At 44.8% G+C, this 17,344-nt stretch overlaps 2 protein-coding genes across 2 annotated transcripts in view; one reads left to right on the plus strand and one right to left on the minus strand.

The window, feature by feature from the left end:
* The window catches only part of trpc1 (transient receptor potential cation channel, subfamily C, member 1), a 36,076-nt gene extending 35,405 nt beyond the window's left edge, over positions 1 to 671 (plus strand). Inside the window, exon 13 of the mRNA XM_071414926.1 lies at positions 57 to 671. Coding sequence (XP_071271027.1) covers positions 57 to 284 — 228 coding nt within the window. The 3' untranslated portion in view covers positions 285 to 671. The remainder of the gene's footprint in view (positions 1 to 56) is intronic.
* A 616-nt stretch (positions 672 to 1,287) lies between these two features.
* On the minus strand, positions 1,288 to 15,764 carry pcolce2b (procollagen C-endopeptidase enhancer 2b). Its single transcript, XM_071414927.1, has 9 exons — positions 15,514 to 15,764; positions 15,015 to 15,123; positions 12,260 to 12,515; positions 10,526 to 10,650; positions 10,125 to 10,261; positions 9,402 to 9,565; positions 8,014 to 8,097; positions 6,778 to 6,945; positions 1,288 to 2,327 (listed from the first exon to the last, which is right to left on the minus strand). Exons 1-9 carry the CDS (start codon positions 15,648 to 15,650, stop codon positions 2,197 to 2,199), a joined length of 1,311 nt encoding a protein of 436 aa, XP_071271028.1. The 5' UTR covers positions 15,651 to 15,764; the 3' UTR covers positions 1,288 to 2,196.
* Between the last annotated feature and the right edge of the window lie 1,580 nt (positions 15,765 to 17,344).

Genomic DNA, 17,344 nt, shown 5'->3' on the forward strand with positions numbered 1-17,344 from the left:
ACTGTGTTCAGTCTCCAGTCCTAACCTCCCATGTTGTTGTTGTCCCATCCATCCAGGAGTGGAGGAACCTGAAGCGGAAGCGTGATGAGAACTACCAGAAGATCATGTGTTGTCTGGTCCATCGCTACCTGACGTCCACCAGGCAGAAGATGCAGAGCACCGACCAGGCCACCGTAGAGAACCTCAACGACCTGCGGCAGGACCTCTCCAAGTTCCGCAACGAGATGAGAGACCTGCTGGGATTCAGAACCTCCAAGTACGCCATGTTCTACCCCCGGAGCTAAGACTGACCTGATCTGAACCTCAACCCAACCTCAACCCAACCATGTTCTACCCTTGGAGCTAGAACTGATCTGGTCTCAACCTCCACCCAACCTCAACCGGCCAGCTAAGACTGGTCTCAACCCCAACATCAACCCCAACCAGCCCTGTCAGCTTCTTCACCCAGGGGGTCCTATCTCTGACCCTAGCATGCTCAGAAATGACCTTGTGTCCAGTCACAGAGAGACATTTAAACCTGGAACTCCACTGGAAATATATATATATATTCTGCACCAAAGTCTCCAGATTCACCCAGATCCCTTATGTAATAATATTTAGTCATCCTACTTGTTTTCTAAAATTGTCATTGTTTTCAACAAAGGACTTAATAAAATGTAATGGAAAATACAGACTGGCTGTGACTTTTTGTCTTGGCAGTGAGAAACGATTAGAGGATAAATATTGAGTTGCATCACATGCTCAGCTGGCACGAGGACGGAGCCAGTTGGTTTTAATTGTGAAATATCTGTGAATGTTACTCACTGTTCAGAGCCAGCACTTCCCTGGTCAAAACACACCTGACCATTCCCAGTGCTCAGTGGAGCGTTCACGACTGCCCTACTAACAGCTGCCTCCACACCTGGCCATAGTTACCACATACTCTATGTAGGCTAGATATAAATGTTGTTTTTTAGTTTGGTTTTTTACCCCTTTTTCTCCCCAATTGGTAGTTACAGTCTTGTCCCATCGCTGCAACTCCCGTACGGACTCGGGAGAGGCAAAGGTCGAGAGCCATGCGACCCTGCCAAGCTCCACTGCTTCTTGACACACTGCTCGCTTAACCCGGAAGCCAGCCACACCAATGTGTCGGAGGAAACGGGATCGAACCCGGATGTAGTGACGCCTCTAGCGCCTTAGACCGCTGCACCACTCGGGAGGCCCTTATATGCACTGTTAACATGACATATTACAACGCACTGCTGGTCTGTAAATAAATTAATGATGACACTCCATTTGAAGAACCACCTCGTTAAAATAAACTTTATTTTTTATTTGGTCAGATGAAAACAATAAAATATAAATAACATTTACCAATTGAATCATATGAAAATACTTTATATTGTAATTCATTTCATATCTCTTTTTATTACATACATTACAAACCAAGCTGACATTATGATAAGGAGTGCTTTGTTGAATCCATTCATTGTAAAAGCTTTGGCTAATAAGTGACAGTACTAAACGTAATACCAGCATGAAAACAAATCATTTCAAAAGGAATGCTATATATTCAACTATTGCACTTATCGACACCACATAAAATTCCTCCCATATCTTGTCCATTCAATGTGAACATAGGAAATAAAGAGCAGTTTGTAAACACTGTCCATAAAACTATAACACCCCGTCCTCAATAATGTACTTCCTCTAACAAACTCCTTCCTGTCGGATGTTTGATCCAAGCTAACACTCATCACGACATCTGGGTTGTGTTCAGGGGCTTGAAACGTGAGAAAATGTTTTTGAAACAGAAAAGGTAAATGAGCTCTCTCATTGGACATATTTAGGTAGTATTTAGTTTCAAAACATTTTCTCCTGTTTTGTTCTAACTGAACGTGACCCAGGTGAGTTCCCCCCTACTATCGGTCTCTCTTCCTCTCCTCCCTCTCTTCAATTATCACACTCATTCTTCACATTGCACTCAAAACAGGTCCAGTTCAGAGGAAAGAGAAAAAACAGCATAGAAAAACAAAACAAAGGAAAGAGACAGCCAGACACCTCCAGGCAGTAACAGCCTGAGCTCTGTAGACTAGTCCTGTGGTGACGGATGATAGGTAATGATGGGCGGAGCCAGGACACTAACAAGAACAGTCACACCCTTTTGTGGGTGGGGCATGGTGGTTGGGTGGAGACTCAGGCAGCATGTAGCTGATCTCAGCAGCGTTTGTTCTTCAGTACGTTGAGTCCCCTCTGGTTCTTGGCCTTGAAGGCCATGACGAAGTGATGCGGAGCGATCTTCCCCTTCCCATCCTCGTCCGCTGAGCCCATGAAGATGTAGTTGAGGCCTAGTGAGATCACACAGAAAGAGCCTGAATGCAGTGGCGGAACGGCAGAGACATTCAGGAAGGTAGCACATCAGCATCAACTCTCCTCTGGGTTCCATATATGTTTATAGCTACAGTTGAAGTGGGAAGTTTACACACACTTAAGTTGGAGTCATTAAAACTCATTTTTCAACCACTCCACAAATTTCTTGTTAACAAACTATTGTTTAGGCAAGTCGGTTAGGACATCTACTTTGTGCATGACACAAGTCATTTTTCCAACAATTGTTTACAGACAGATTATTTCACTTATAATTCATTGTATCACAATTCCAGTGGGTCAGAAGTTTACATACACTAAGTTTACTGTGCCTTTAAACAGCTTGGAAAATTCCATAAAATTGTGTCATGGCTTTAGAAGCTTCTGATAGGCTAATTGACATAATTTGAGTCAATTGGTGGTGTACCTGTGGATGTATTTCAAGGCCTACCTTCAAACTCAGTGCCTCTTTGCTTCACATCATGGGAAAATCAAAAGAAATCAGCCAAGACCTCAGAAAAGAAATTGTAGACCTCCACAAGTCTGGTTCATCCTTGGGAGCAATTTCCAAATGCCTGAAGGCACCACGTTCATATGTACAAACAATAGTACGCAAGTATAAACACCATAGAACCACGCAGCCGTCATACCGCTCAGGAAGGAGACGCGTTCTGTCTCCTAGAGATGAACATACTTTGGTGCGAAAGGTGAAAATCAATCCCAGAACAACAGCAAAGGACCTTGTGAAGATGCTGGAGGAAACAGGTACAAAAGTATCTATATCCACAGTAAAACGAGTCCTATATCGACATAACCTGAAAGGCCGCTCAGCAAGGAAGAAGCCACTGCTCCAAAACCGCCATAAAAAAGCCAGACTATGGTTTGCAACTGCACATGGGGACAAAGATCGTACTTTTTGGAGAAATGTCCTCTGGTCTGATGAAATAAAAATATAACTGTTTGGCCATAATGACCATTGTTATGTTTGGAGGAAAAAGGGGGAGGCTTGCAAGCCGAAGACCACCACCCCAACAGTGAAGCACGGGGGTAGCAGCATCATGTTGTGGGGGTGCTTTGCTGCAGGAGGGACTGGTGCACTTCACAAAATAGATGGCATCATGAGGATGGAAAATTATGTGGATATATTGAAGCAACATCTCAAGACATCAATCAGGAAGTTAAAGCTTGGTCGCAAATGGGTCTTCCAAATGGACAATGACCCCAAGCATACTTCCAAAGTTGTGGAAAAATTACTTAAGGACAACAAAGTCAAGGTATTGGAGTGGCCATCACAAAGCCCTGACCTCAATCCTATAGAAAATATGTGGGCAGAACTGAAAAGGCGTGTTCGAGCAAGAAGGCCTACAAACTTGACTCAGTTACACCAGCTCTGTCAGGAGGAATAGGCCAAAATTCACCCAACTTATTGTGGGAAGCTTGTGTAAGGCTACCCGAAACGTTTGACCGAAGTTAAACAATTTAAAGGCAATGCTACCAAATACTAATTGAGTGTATGTAAACTTCTGACCCACTGGGAATGTGATGAAATAAATAAAAGCTGAAATAAATAATTCTCTCTTCTATTATTCAGACATTTCACATTCATAAAATAAACTGGTGATCCTAACTGACCTAAGACAGGGAATTTTTACTAGGATTAAATGTCAGGAATTGTGAAAAATGGAGTTTAAATGTATTTGGCTAAGGTGTATGTAGTACATTTCCGACTTCAACTGTACATCTATAAACGTATAGAGTACTGTACAGTATGTTTGTATATATTCACAGTATGGATCAGCGGCTGAGGGGGAAGGTATAGATCTTATTGCACAGTGAGTTTTGCCGCTTACCTCAGACCTTGGTCAAGCTCCTTCAGGTGAGCGTGAAGATAGGTTACAGCAATGGAGGCAAACTCAGAGCCATAAACCAAGTAGTATGTCCAACCACCTCTTTCTTATGTATCTTGTATATTTGGAACATGCCGCTGTTACAAGTGCTTACTCAGTGCCACACTGTGAAACCGTGTCAGTATTACTCAATCATAGAATTTGAACTGAAATAAAAACACATGGTTCAATAGTACAATCATGGACTAATACCTGTGCTAATACCTGTGCAATACAGTGCCACTGACACGGTCCGCTAACAAAACCTGCGGGCTCTCCTTCACTGCAGCCGAGGTGAGTAAAACATTTAAACGTGTTAACCCTCGCAAGGCTGCAGGCCCAGATGGCATTCCCAGCCGCGTCCTCAGAGCATGCGCAGACCAGCTGGCTGGTGTGTTTACGGACATATTCAATCAATCCTTATCCCAGTCTGCTGTTCCCACATGCTTCAAGAGGGCCACCATTGTTCCTGTTCCCAAGAAAGCTAAGGTAACTGAGCTAAACGACTACCGTCCCGTAGCACTCACTTCCGTCATCATGAAGTGCTTTGAGAGACTAGTCAAGGACCATATCACCTCCACCCTACCTGACACCCTAGACCCACTCCAATTTGCTTACCGACCCAATAGGTCCACAGACGACGCAATCGCAACCGCACTGCACACTGCAGTGTGGTTGTCCGTCTGGACAAGAGGAATACCTATGTGAGAATGCTGTTCATCGACTACAGCTCAGCATTTAACACCATAGTACCCTCCAAACTCGTCATCAAGCTCGAGACCCTGGGTCTCGACCCCGCCCTGTGCAACTGGGTACTGGACTTCCTGACGGGCCGCCTCCAGGTGTTGAGGGTAGGTAACAACATCTCCACCCCGCTGATCCTCAACACTGGGGCCCCAAGGGTGCGTTCTGAGCCCTCTCCTGTACTCCCTGTTCACTCACGACTGCGTGGCCATGCACGCCTCCAACTCAATCATCAAGTTTGCGGACGACACTACAGTGGTAGGCTTGATTACCAACAACGACGAGACGGCCTACAGGGAGGAGGTGAGGGGCCTCGGAGTGTGGTGTCAGGAAAATAACCTCACACTCAACGTCAACAAAACAAAGGACATGATTGTGGACTTCAGGAAACAGCAGAGGGAGCACCCCCCAATCCACATCGACGGGACAGTAGTGGAGAGGGTAGTAAGTTTTAAGTTCCTCGGTGTACACATCACGGACAAACTGAATTGGTCCACCCACACAGACAGCGTTGTGAAGAAGGCGCAGCAGCGCCTCTTCAACCTCAGGAGGCTGAAGAAATTCGGCTTGTCACCAAAAGCACTCACAAACTTCTACAGATGCACAATCGAGAGCATCCTGTCGGGCTATATCACCGCCTGGTACGGCAACTGCTCTGCCCACAACTGTAAGGCTCTCCAGAGGGTAGTGAGGTCTGCACAACGCATCACCGGGGGCAAACTACCTGCCCTCCAGGACACCTACACCACCCGATGTCACAGGAAGGCCATAAAGATCATCAAGGACAACAACCACCCGAGCCACTGCCTGTTCACCCCGCTATCATCCAGAAGGCGAGGTCAGTACAGGTGCATCAAAGCAGGGACCGAGAGACTGAAAAACAGCTTCTATCTCAAGGCCATCAGACTGTTAAACAGCCACCACTAATATTTAGTGGCTGCTGCCAACATACTGACTCAACTCCAGACACTTTAATAATGGGAATTGATGGAAATTTATGTACAAATTTATCACTAGCCACTTTAAACAATGCCACTTAATATAATGTTTACATACCCTACATTACTCATCTCATATGTATATGTATATACTGTACTCTATATCATCTACTGCATCTTGCCATCTTTATGTAATACATGTATCACTAGCCACTTTAAACTATGCCACTTTATGTTTATATACCATACAATACTCATCTCATATGTATATACTGTACTCTATACCATCTACTGCATCTTGCCTATGCCGTTCTGTACCATCAGTCATTCATATATCTTTATGTACATATTCTTTATCCCTTTACACTTGTGTGTATAAGGTAGTAGTTGTGGAATTGTTAGGTTAGATTACTCGTTGGTTATTACTGCATTGTCGGAACTAGAAGCACAAGCATTTCGCTACACTCACATTAACATCCGCTAACCATGTGTATGTGACAAATACAATTTGATTTGATTTGATTTGCTATCGTGTCACGGTGAATGTCTGAAACTAAAGCAAGAGAAACTGATGACTATATCCAGGGGAGAGTTAGCCTGAGTGCCAGTCTGTTTTTGCTATCATGCCAACTCCTTGTCACTCATTGTCATGCCAAACCACATTGTCTTGAGTTGGAGTTGGCAAGAGCACAAACAGATCTGTGACCAGGCTATAGAAACAGACAACAGATCTGGGACCAGGCTATAGAAACAGACAACAGATCTGGGACCAGGCTATAGAAGGAGACAACAGATCTGGGACCAGGCTAGTGGAGAGTGAGCTCCAGAGTCCTTTGGCAGTGGTCCACCGTACTACTACTCACCTCGTCTGATGGATGGACACTTCTTGCAGAGCACGATGATCTTGGTGCTCATGGTCTTGCCGGCCTGCTGGATGGCCAGGTTGCCTTCTTTGTAGACGTTGATGATGGAGATGGTGGCGTACACGCTGCCTCCTCGCACCGCCGCCGTGATGACAGTTCCTGTTATCACTGTCACAGAAACATAGGGAGTTTAGATGGCTCAACAACAAGCACTCAACAACATCTACTTAGATTGGAAGTCTGACAACTGTGTCATCATTATGAAATGGTGGTGTATAACATTCAACTCTGTAATTGCCTTGACCAAATATTGTATGATCGAGATCGGATATCTTTCTATACAAATACTCTGATGCTCGGCTTGCAAAATGTACTGGTTGAATAGCTTTGAATAAGATGATCAGATCAATGTGTAAACAGGAAGGAAAGGCCGGGTCAGGTCAGTCTTCTGTTAGGTCCTTTTGTGTCTAGCCTAGTCATTAAAACTTGTGATGCAACACCCTTGGCTTGATATGACTGCAGACTGTCTGCCACTGTATTATACAAGACATTTTGACACTAACACCAAATTACTGGTCTTCACAGACTGGTCTTCATTTTCCATGCAAATCTGACCTAACATCCCTGAGGAAAAGCAATTATTAAAATACCTGCCTCATTCCATCAACATCTACTCGGAGAAAAACATCACAGAGCTAGTCTAAATACTGTGGTAGCAAACTAAGGTCATGGAGTATGTTGGCTGAATCAACACCTTCATTTAGCAGCAGTTTACCTACAGTTCGGCTCTTCTCTGGCATGTGTGTTACCTCTATTAGAGGAAGAGAACTGTGTCCAGTCCCATACACAAATCCACTGGGCTGCCCTGTCAGAAAACCCTCAAGGACGCTTTTCAGACGCTCTGAAACCACGCAGATAGTGTATCATGACAACATGGGTTTGTTGAGAGAGGGACGGCTCATATGGACTGGGTTGATGCTGGGGTAAATGTTGGAAAATTTTCTGCCACCCCACCCCCCTGACTGACACACACACACACACACACACACACACACACACACACACACACACACACACACACACACACACACACACACACACACACACACACACTGTTGACCTGTTGTTGTTTGTTGCTGTAGCTTAGTATCTGTGACGGCAGTAGTGGCGGCTTTAGGTAGGTCAGCCATAGTAATATATGTAGCATTAGCTGTAGGGGAATAGTATCTCTCCTACCAAAGTCACTGGTACAGTAGTTGCTCTCAACGGTTCCACTTCTTTTGCATTTCTGCTGGCACAGAGCTACAGAGTACTTCAGGGCTGGGGAGACAGAGAAAAAGAAAATATAGTTACTTAGTTCACATTCATCTTCCACATTCAAGGGATGCACGTAAGTAGGGTTTGGGTTGATTTTGTTTCACATTGAGTCAATTCAGGGAATGAATTGAAATCAATCGTAGGCTAATACATTAGTATGAACACTTCCCATTGAAAACTGTGGGCAACTTAGAATCCTACAGTTCACATCATGCTTAAGGTATAGGGTTCTTTTTTCGTCTGGCGTTAAGGAGGGGCAAGTGTCTAACGCACGCATGTTGTAAAAAGCCGGCGCTCTGCTATTTTCCAGCCCTTGTGCCAGGGTTGGTCATTTACCTGTCTAACATCAGCTTGCTTGCGCTGAGATGGGAGTGGTGAAACTATTTGAGGTGTGTCCTTAAAAACGAGCACCAAACTGCCAATTTCAGTCAGAGTAACTGGAGATAAACTGATCTTAGTGGTAACGCATGTTGGTTATGGCATCAATTTTGCCAGCGGAGGTGCACAGTAGCCTAATCAGTGGCATTTCATCAATCTTTTATTAAAAGATCATCTTTGAGAGCAGCAAAACAGTCTACAGACATTCACCTTTTTAGTAAATTGGAATGTATTTAGGCGTCACGACAGACCTGGGCTCGATCCCAGGCTGTATCACAACCGGCCGTGATCAGGAGTCCCATAGGGTGTTCTGGTTCTGCACATTAGTTTGCCTGAGTAAGAAGGAACAAGGTGTCTCTTTGGAGTGACTACTTGCTTCCCTTCCCCTTAACTCTGTCATAGTAGAGAAATCACAGATTTAAAAAGACAAAAAAAAACGAGAAAATAATACATGGAAGTGATAAGTTAGAGGGGACTGATGTTTTGACTGGCATCTAACCTCGTCCCCAATTGCTACAGATAGAGCCGGCTAGGGACAAGATTAACAGCCATCCAGCCTTCATTGCCTTTCATCCTGGGGGCAACAGCCACTACCATGGTAGATCTGATCTGGAACCAGGCTAATGAAAATGCCTGGAAGCCACTCTACTAGTGGGAGGGAGGGAGCCACAGCAGCTACACCACATGTTGGCATCAGCAAAGACCACTGGGACCAGGCAATCAAATCTGTCTCTAAATCCACAACTCCTAGTAGCAGATCAAATGGACCAAACACCCATGTGGCCTGGAGATGACGATGATGAATTGGATTCAAATTGTGCTAAAAGCACTTTACATTGTAACAACAAGACTGAAGAGATGTGTCAAGACAAGGGAAGAGTTACACATATGTCCTGCTTGGATTAAACAGAGAAAAAGGAGCTACCTACGTATGGGTCTGGTGGTAGCTGCTGGGCTAGTGGTGGTCGGTGGTACCGTGGTGATGGGGAACTTCTTGGGTCTAAACTTGTAGTGGCTGATGAACCCGTCTGCTGTTAAACTGAGGTCTGAGAAGAACTGGATCAGGAGCTGGTTACCTTCAGAGAATACTGGACTGAAGAGAGAGAGAGAGAGAGAGAGAGAGAGAGAGAGAGAGAGAGAGAGAGAGAGAGAGAGAGAGAGAGAGAGAGAGAGAGAGAGAGAGAGAGAGAGAGAGAGAGAGAGAGAGAGAGAGAGAGAGAGAGAGAGAGAGAGAGAGAGAGAGAGAGAGAGAGAGAGAGAGAGAGAGAGAGAGAGAGAGAGAGAGAGAGAGAGAGAGAGAGAGAGAGAGAGAGAGAGAGAGAGAGAGAGAGAGAGAGAGAGAGAGAGAGAGAGAGAGAGAGAGAGAGAGAGAGAGAGAGAGAGAGAGAGAGAGAGAGAGAGAGAGAGAGAGAGAGAGAGAGAGAGAGAGAGAGAGAGAGAGAGAGAGAGAGAGAGAGAGAGAGATCGATATATAGAGATAGAATGTTAGCTTACCTGGTAAGTAGTTGATATATCGAATATGCTCATGGATATCTTGTGCTTAGGTAAACAGTTAATCATGCATTAGTAGGTTTATGATCAAGGATCAAGGTCATAAGCGAAGTGGTACATTAGCTAGATGAATGCAGAGTAGAAACAGGTGTGTGACGTACGCTGGAGGGCTGTCGCCACAGTACTTCCCGATCCTCTTGGCATCGTTAATCTCTGCCCCGTTGAAAATGGCCACATAGTCATATCGACAGTAGTTGTCTCTTTCCACATCGAACTTCTCAAACTTCACCTCAATAATCTGTGTTGGTGGACAGGTTACATAGAACACAGGTTACACACAACGCAGGTTACATAGACCACAGGTTACAAAGAACACGTTACACTGAACAAATTACTTTCAGCCCACATTCTGAAGGTGCATTTCATTGTGCAACACTAACCAAGAGCAAACCACAAAGCAATTATGTGCAAATTTACATCTTAGGCGATCTCAATCTCTCTCAATTGTGTCAAGTTGAACTGTGAGTAAAGTAAGAACCTCTGGCTGTAGACTAACACTCACCTGGTTCTTAGGAGCCACTATGTGCCATGAGCAGGTGACCCCTGCGGGGTAGTCTTTCTCGGGCCAGTTAGGGGTCTTGAAGGACCCGGAGGGTTTAACCAGACGACCGCCACAGTACTGATCCCCTGGTGGGTGCAAAGTCAAACTACAACGTTTAGTTATACTGCCCAGATAGTACTGCTTCACATGCTATTCATTTGACGCACCACTGGACATCATCCTGTGACTCTATGTTTATGTGCAAGATATATCGCTTCCTTCTGAATGTTAAAGGACGGAAGGTTGTGCACGCACGCGCATGACATAATCCCATAATGGAACAAACATTTTCGAATAAGTAGGCTCTTGTCTTATGCTTCCTTTGTGGTTATGAGTAAATTAAGAAGACATCGGTCGGTCCCTCTGCCTTGGTCCCATGCTGCAACGTGCAGTTAAAAGGGAGTCTATATGCTAGGCATACCATCACACATCTGAGAGATCACATCATCAAACCACACAAGCTGCTTGGACTGGCAAGGGATCTGTGGATCTTTAAAAACCATGGCTGGATCTCCTGTAACATGTAGTTAGTCGCTATAGCAGTTAGTTCCACTACAGCTGAGCTCCCAGCCTCATGACTGGCAGACGGACAAGCCCAATTTGACTCTGTAACTAAAATAGACATTGAAGAAATGGAGGAGTGCTGTGTGGTGCTTTTCAGTTTCAACCAACCACACCCAGGAACAGGGAGAACACCAGTCAACCTAAACTGACAGACCGAGAGGGATTCCAGCTGTCAGCTACTGTAGAGGTACGGAGACAGAGAGAAGGTATACAGGGAGGCGCTCAGCCCCCCAAAAATTCCACAAACTCATTCGGGGAGAAGTAACGTCACCGGGTCAGAAGAGGAAGGGACGGCTTAGCGCTGACCTGTCTGACCCTAGAGCTCACCATCTGGAAAATGAGCCGTGAAAAATTCCTCGTCATGCTGTGAAATGTGTAGAGATTCACCTCCTCCTCGAGCAAGCTTTAAGTCAAGAGGTTTCGTCTTAACTGCACAAGAGGTCTGAACTGAAAGAGCACTGGTACTTTATCTTACCAAGCAGAAGTCAAACTTTCCCTTGACCTGCTATCTGATGGGAGTGATTTATTTAGCTAGAACTGCCCTTTAGTCTCAGATGTAAATAATTGACCTCTCAGATCTCATCATCTGGGTATTAGTATTATTACAGTGACACGGTGCAATGACCTTGCTGGGGCAGCTAGCAGTTAAGAGGCTAGTTAATTAGCTCGTTAAAATGTGAACCTTAGCACTAAACACGCACACACATATCTGAGGTCTTTACGATGTGGAGTCCGAGCAGAGTCACGGCTAGGGCTCAGTCCCTAATGCTCTGTTGAACATGCTTGGGTAGAGCCTGGATACAGATGACTACAGTTTTCACTACACACTACATCCAGGCGTACAACAACTTAGAGATGACACAACCCCTCTTCAACCCACACAGTGGTTCGTGGCCCGGAAGGTAGCCTAGAGGTTAGAGAGGCAAGCCTGCAACCGGCGGGTAACTAGTCCAACAGAAGAAAATCTAGTAGGATCCTAGATCCCGTCTCCTGCCACTGTGCCATTGAGCAAGGCACGTTTATTTTATTTTTATTTTATTTAACCTTTATTTAACTAGGCAAGTTAAACGTTAACTAACCTTAACTACTACATTATTCTTCTATTCTTCTTCTATATTCTATCCTGCTTACCTCTCTCATGCGGCTGGGCAGCAGAGTACACCGCCAGGAAGCCACTCCCAGCTGTGTTGGCATCAGACACCATCTGAATGAGCATCTTGTTGCCTGTGGAGACCAGGGCGCCTGGCCTGAAAGTCCCACAGAAGCGGCCCAGCCTCTGGCCACTCACATGGCCACTGTAAACATCCACGTAGTCATAGCGACACAGGTTGTCACTCTCCAGGTCAATGAAGCGGAAGGACAGGACCACCACTTTACCCTCAGGGACCTGGGGACAACATTCAATCCAATACAATATACATTACAATCTATTCAATCACATAAGGGGCATACAGTGCCTTCGGAAAGTATTCATACCCCTTGACTTTTTCCACATTTTGTTACGTTACAGCTTTGTTCTAAAATTAATAAAATAAAATAAAAACTCAGCAATCAAAACACAATATACCATAATGACAAAGCGAAAACTGGTTTTTAGATTTGTTTGCAAATGTATAAAAGTATTTAGACACTCTGCTATGAGACTCTAAATTGAGCTCAGCTGCATTCTGTTTCCATTGACCATCCTTGAGAAGTTTCTACCACTTGATTGGAGTCCACCTGTGGTAAATTCAATTGATTGGACATGATTTGGAAAGGCACACACCTGTCTATATAAGGTCCCACAGTTAACAGTGCATGTCAGAGCAAAAACCAAGCCATGAGGTCAAAGAAATTGTCCGTAGAGCTCCAAAGTAGGCTTGTGTCGAGGCACAGATCTGGGGAAGGGTACCAAAACATTTCTGCAGCATTGAAGGCCCTCAAGAACACAGTGGCCTCCATCATTCTTAAATGTAAGAAGTTTGGAATCACCAAGACTCTTCCTAGAGCTGGCCGCCCGGCCAAACTGAGCAATCGGGGGAGAAGGGCCTTGGTCAGGGAGGTGACCAAGAACCCGATGGTCACTTGACATGACAACACCTCTGGTGTTCAACTTTCCCAAGTTCTCTCACGTCACCCCGCTCCTCCGCTCTCTCCACTGGCTTCCAGTTGAAGCTCGCATCCGCTACAAGACCATGGTGCTTGCCTACGGAGCTGTGAGGGGAACGGCACCTCCGTACCTTCAGGCTCTGATCAGGCCCTACACCCAAACAAGGGCACTGCGTTCATCCACCTCTGGCCTGCTCGCCTCCCTACCTCTGAGGAAGTACAGTTCCCGCTCAGCCCAGTCAAAACTGTTCGCTGCTCTGGCACCCCAATGGTGGAACAAACTCCCTCACGACGCCAGGTCAGCGGAGTCAATCACCACCTTCCGGAGACACCTGAAACCCCACCTCTTTAAGGAATACCTAGGATAGGATAAAGTAATCCTTCTAACCCCCCCCCCTTAAAAGAGTTAGATGCACTATTGTAAAGTGGTTGTTCCACTGGATATCATAAGGTGAATGCACCAATTTGTAAGTCGCTCTGGATAAGAGCGTCTGCTAAATGACTTAAATGTAAATGTAAATGTCACTCAGAGCACTAGAGTTCCTCTGTGGAGATGGGAGAACCTTCCAGAAGGACAACCATCTCTGCAGCACTCCACCAATTAGGCCTTTATGGTAGAATGGCCAGACGGAAACCACTCCTCATTAAAAAGGCACATGACAGCCCGCTTGGAGTTTGCCAAAAGAAACCTAAAGACTCTCAGACCATGAGAAACAAGATTCCCTGGTCTGATGAAACCAAGATTGAACTCTTTGGCCTGAATGCGAAGCGTCACGTCTGGAGGAAACCTGGCACCATCCCTATCGTGAAGCATGGTGGTGGAAGCATCATGCTGTGTGGATGTTTTTCAGCGACAGGGACTGGGAGATTAGTCAAGATTGAGGCAAAGATGAACGGAACAAAGTACAGAAAGATCCTTGATGAAAATCTGCTCCAGAGTGCTCAAGACCTCAGACTGGGGCGACGGTTCACCTTCCAACAGGACAACGACCCTAAGCACACAGCCAAGACACGCAGGAGTGGCTTCGGGACAAGTCTCTGAATGTCCTTGAGTGGCCCAGCCAGAGCCCGTACTTGAACCCGATCGAACATCTCTGGAGATACCTGAAAATAGCTGTGCAGCAACGCTCCCCATCCAACCTGACAGAGCTTGAGAGGATCTGCAGAGAAGAATTGGAGAAGCTCCCTAAATACAGGTGTGCCAAGCTTGTAGCGTCATACCCAAGAATACTCGACGCTGTAATCGCTGCCAAAGGTGCTTCAACAAAGTACTAAGTAAAGGATCTGAATAGTTATGGAAATGTGAAATCAGTTTTTTTGTTTTTAGACATTTTCAAAAATGTCTAAAAACCTGTTTTTGCTTTGTCATTATGGGGTATTGTGTGTAGATTGATTAGGGGGGGAACAAGTTCATCAATTTTAGAATAAGGCTGTAATGTAACATAATGTGAAAAACTCAATGGGTCTGAATACTTTCCAAATGCACTGTATGTGACAACTCATATAAGAGGAAACAAATATTCCTCTGATTTACCTTTAATTGGTTGCAGCCATGTGACCATGCTGCATGTTAATAAAAATGCCAAGCAGGCAGCTCAAATTGCCTGAGGGGTGCTGTGTGGCTAGTTGCCAAATATCAGACTACAAATTAGACCTACACAGTTAGGGTTAGTGAATTAGTATCTCATTGCAGTTTATTACAGAAACATTGCGTCATTTCTGTTCTCTGATATGGGTGCTGTTAACTGTTAAACATGGATCATGTATTTACAGTAGGGTACAAGTATGTTTGACTCACCGTGATTCTCCAAACACATTTGGTATTTGGGGGGTACACCCCTGGATACCCCGGGCTCCCAATGACCCCAGAATCCCCCGTTATATTCCCTCCGCATGTAAACGTTGTTCTGGAAACATTGGGAAAAATATTTTAGACACTTCTCATTCTAATACAAATATGTAGCCTATGCTATCATGGAATCTGGAAGGGAGCAGAAGCCTAGGTGTTAATGGTTGGTGTTCATTCTTGGGTTGTCTCGGCAATGCGCCAATGTGCGTCCTCATGCCTACAGCGCAGACTGCAGATTCCACCAAAATAACAACTCCTCAGTCATGAACAATTTAACATTATTGATGCCGTTCATTCATTCATTGTGCCGTAGGCTAACGGATCATTGGCACCTCACGATAAGGCTTTGTAGACTACAATACACACGTGTTAATTCTAACAAATAGCCCAACGCAAAACCAAAAATAATCAATTGTAAAAAAAAAAATAAAAAAAAAGTGAAGAGTACCTCCGTTGTGACTGCCCGCAGACTTCTGTCAAAAACAGTACACTCCATGCGCAAAAAAGACTGCATATTCTCAACATTATCGGGTGAACTGACCAGGCACCACTTCGCCTGTTTTCGCCCGCTGGTATGAATGACATTGTATTCAGTCGCTCGAGCGGTTGGGAAAAGTACCCAGAAGTTCCTGGAGGGAGTTTCGCAAGCTGTAGCACAGAGATGAATATAGCGTTTGTTCTGCGTGGTAGGAGGGAGCAGTCGGCAGGCAGCTGCCTTTTTCCAAAACCTGGGATCAAAGACGCATTAGAAGTATGGGGGGGTTGCTTTGGTTTAGTACCACACCTGGCATAACCTACCTTGGGTAAAATAATGTTAATATCCTAGTGAAATATTTATTCAAGGCACAGAGTTCAGGTGATCATGATGAATATCTGGTCATATGTACAAACTGTATGTACTTTGCACATAGGCTGTTTATATGTGCTCTTCAGAATAAAATGAATTTAAAAACAAGTGAATAGCCTGATTAATAAATGACGCAAAATAGGTCTAAACAACAAACATATACTATTACAGTACATACATATACTACAGTATTTACAGTATAGATTCCAGAATGTGTTCTTATGCACTAATATGTGTGCTATGTGCTATCTACTAGCCTACTTACACAGAGTGACAAAAAGACTGAAAGACAGACAGACAAACACTGATGGCGGCGCTGAGGAGAGCACTCATCTTTTTTAAATGTTTTATTTAACCTTGATTTAACTATCAGTTAAAAACAAATTCTTATTTACAATGACGGCCTACCAGAAGGCAAAAGGTCTCGTGCGCGGACGGGGGCTGGGATTAAATATAAAAAACATGAATTATAGGACAAAACACACATCTCGACAAGAGAGACACCTAAAATGTTTATTTTATTATACGGAGCCATTTACTTTATGTTCGTATACTTATCCTTTAATAGTTCTTATTGGTGTTGCATTGTCGATGAGGAACCTGCAGGTACACATTTCGTAGGACAAGGTGTATACCAGACGTATCCCGTACGTATATAACATACGTATGTATGTATACCTTATGTAACAGTATAACTTTAAACCGTCCCCTCGCCCCGACACGGGCGCGAACCAGGGACCCTCTGCACACATCAACAACGGTCGCCCACGAAGCATCGTTACCCATCGCTCCACAAAGGCCACGGCCCTTGCAGAGCAAGGGGAAACCCTACTTCAGGTCTCAGAGCAAGTGACGTAACCGATTGAAATGCTATTAGCGCGTACCCGCTAACTAGCTAGCCATTTCACATCCGTTACACTCACCCCCCTTTCAACCTCCTCCTTTTTCCGCAGCAACCAGTGATCCGGGTCAACAGCATCAATGTAACAGTATAACTTTAAACCGTCCCCTCGCCCCGACACGGGCGCGAACCAGGGACCTTCTGCACACATCAACAACTGACACCCACGAAGCGTCGTTAACCATCGCTCCACAAAAGCCGCGGCCCTTGCAGAGCAAGGGGAAACCCTACTTCAGGTCTCAGAGCAAGTGACGTAACCGATTTAAATGCTATTAGCGCGTACCCGCTAACTAACTAGCCATTTCACATCCGTTACACTTACATACGACTAATAAAAAAACTTGAAACACATGTAATGAGACAGATCACACAGAGAGTATGCTATAAATGGCACCATCTAGTGGACCAAATGAAGCATCGCTTTTCGAATACATGTTTTCAGGTTGTCCGATTCTGATTGTGTAATATTGGCTTGAAAAATCTGATTAAAAGCCATACATCTACAGGTCATCAATAGTACACAGTTGGGTA

Source organism: Salvelinus alpinus, chromosome 8, assembly GCF_045679555.1.
Source record: "Salvelinus alpinus chromosome 8, SLU_Salpinus.1, whole genome shotgun sequence".
In the NCBI taxonomy this organism is placed as follows: Eukaryota; Metazoa; Chordata; class Actinopteri; order Salmoniformes; family Salmonidae; genus Salvelinus; species Salvelinus alpinus.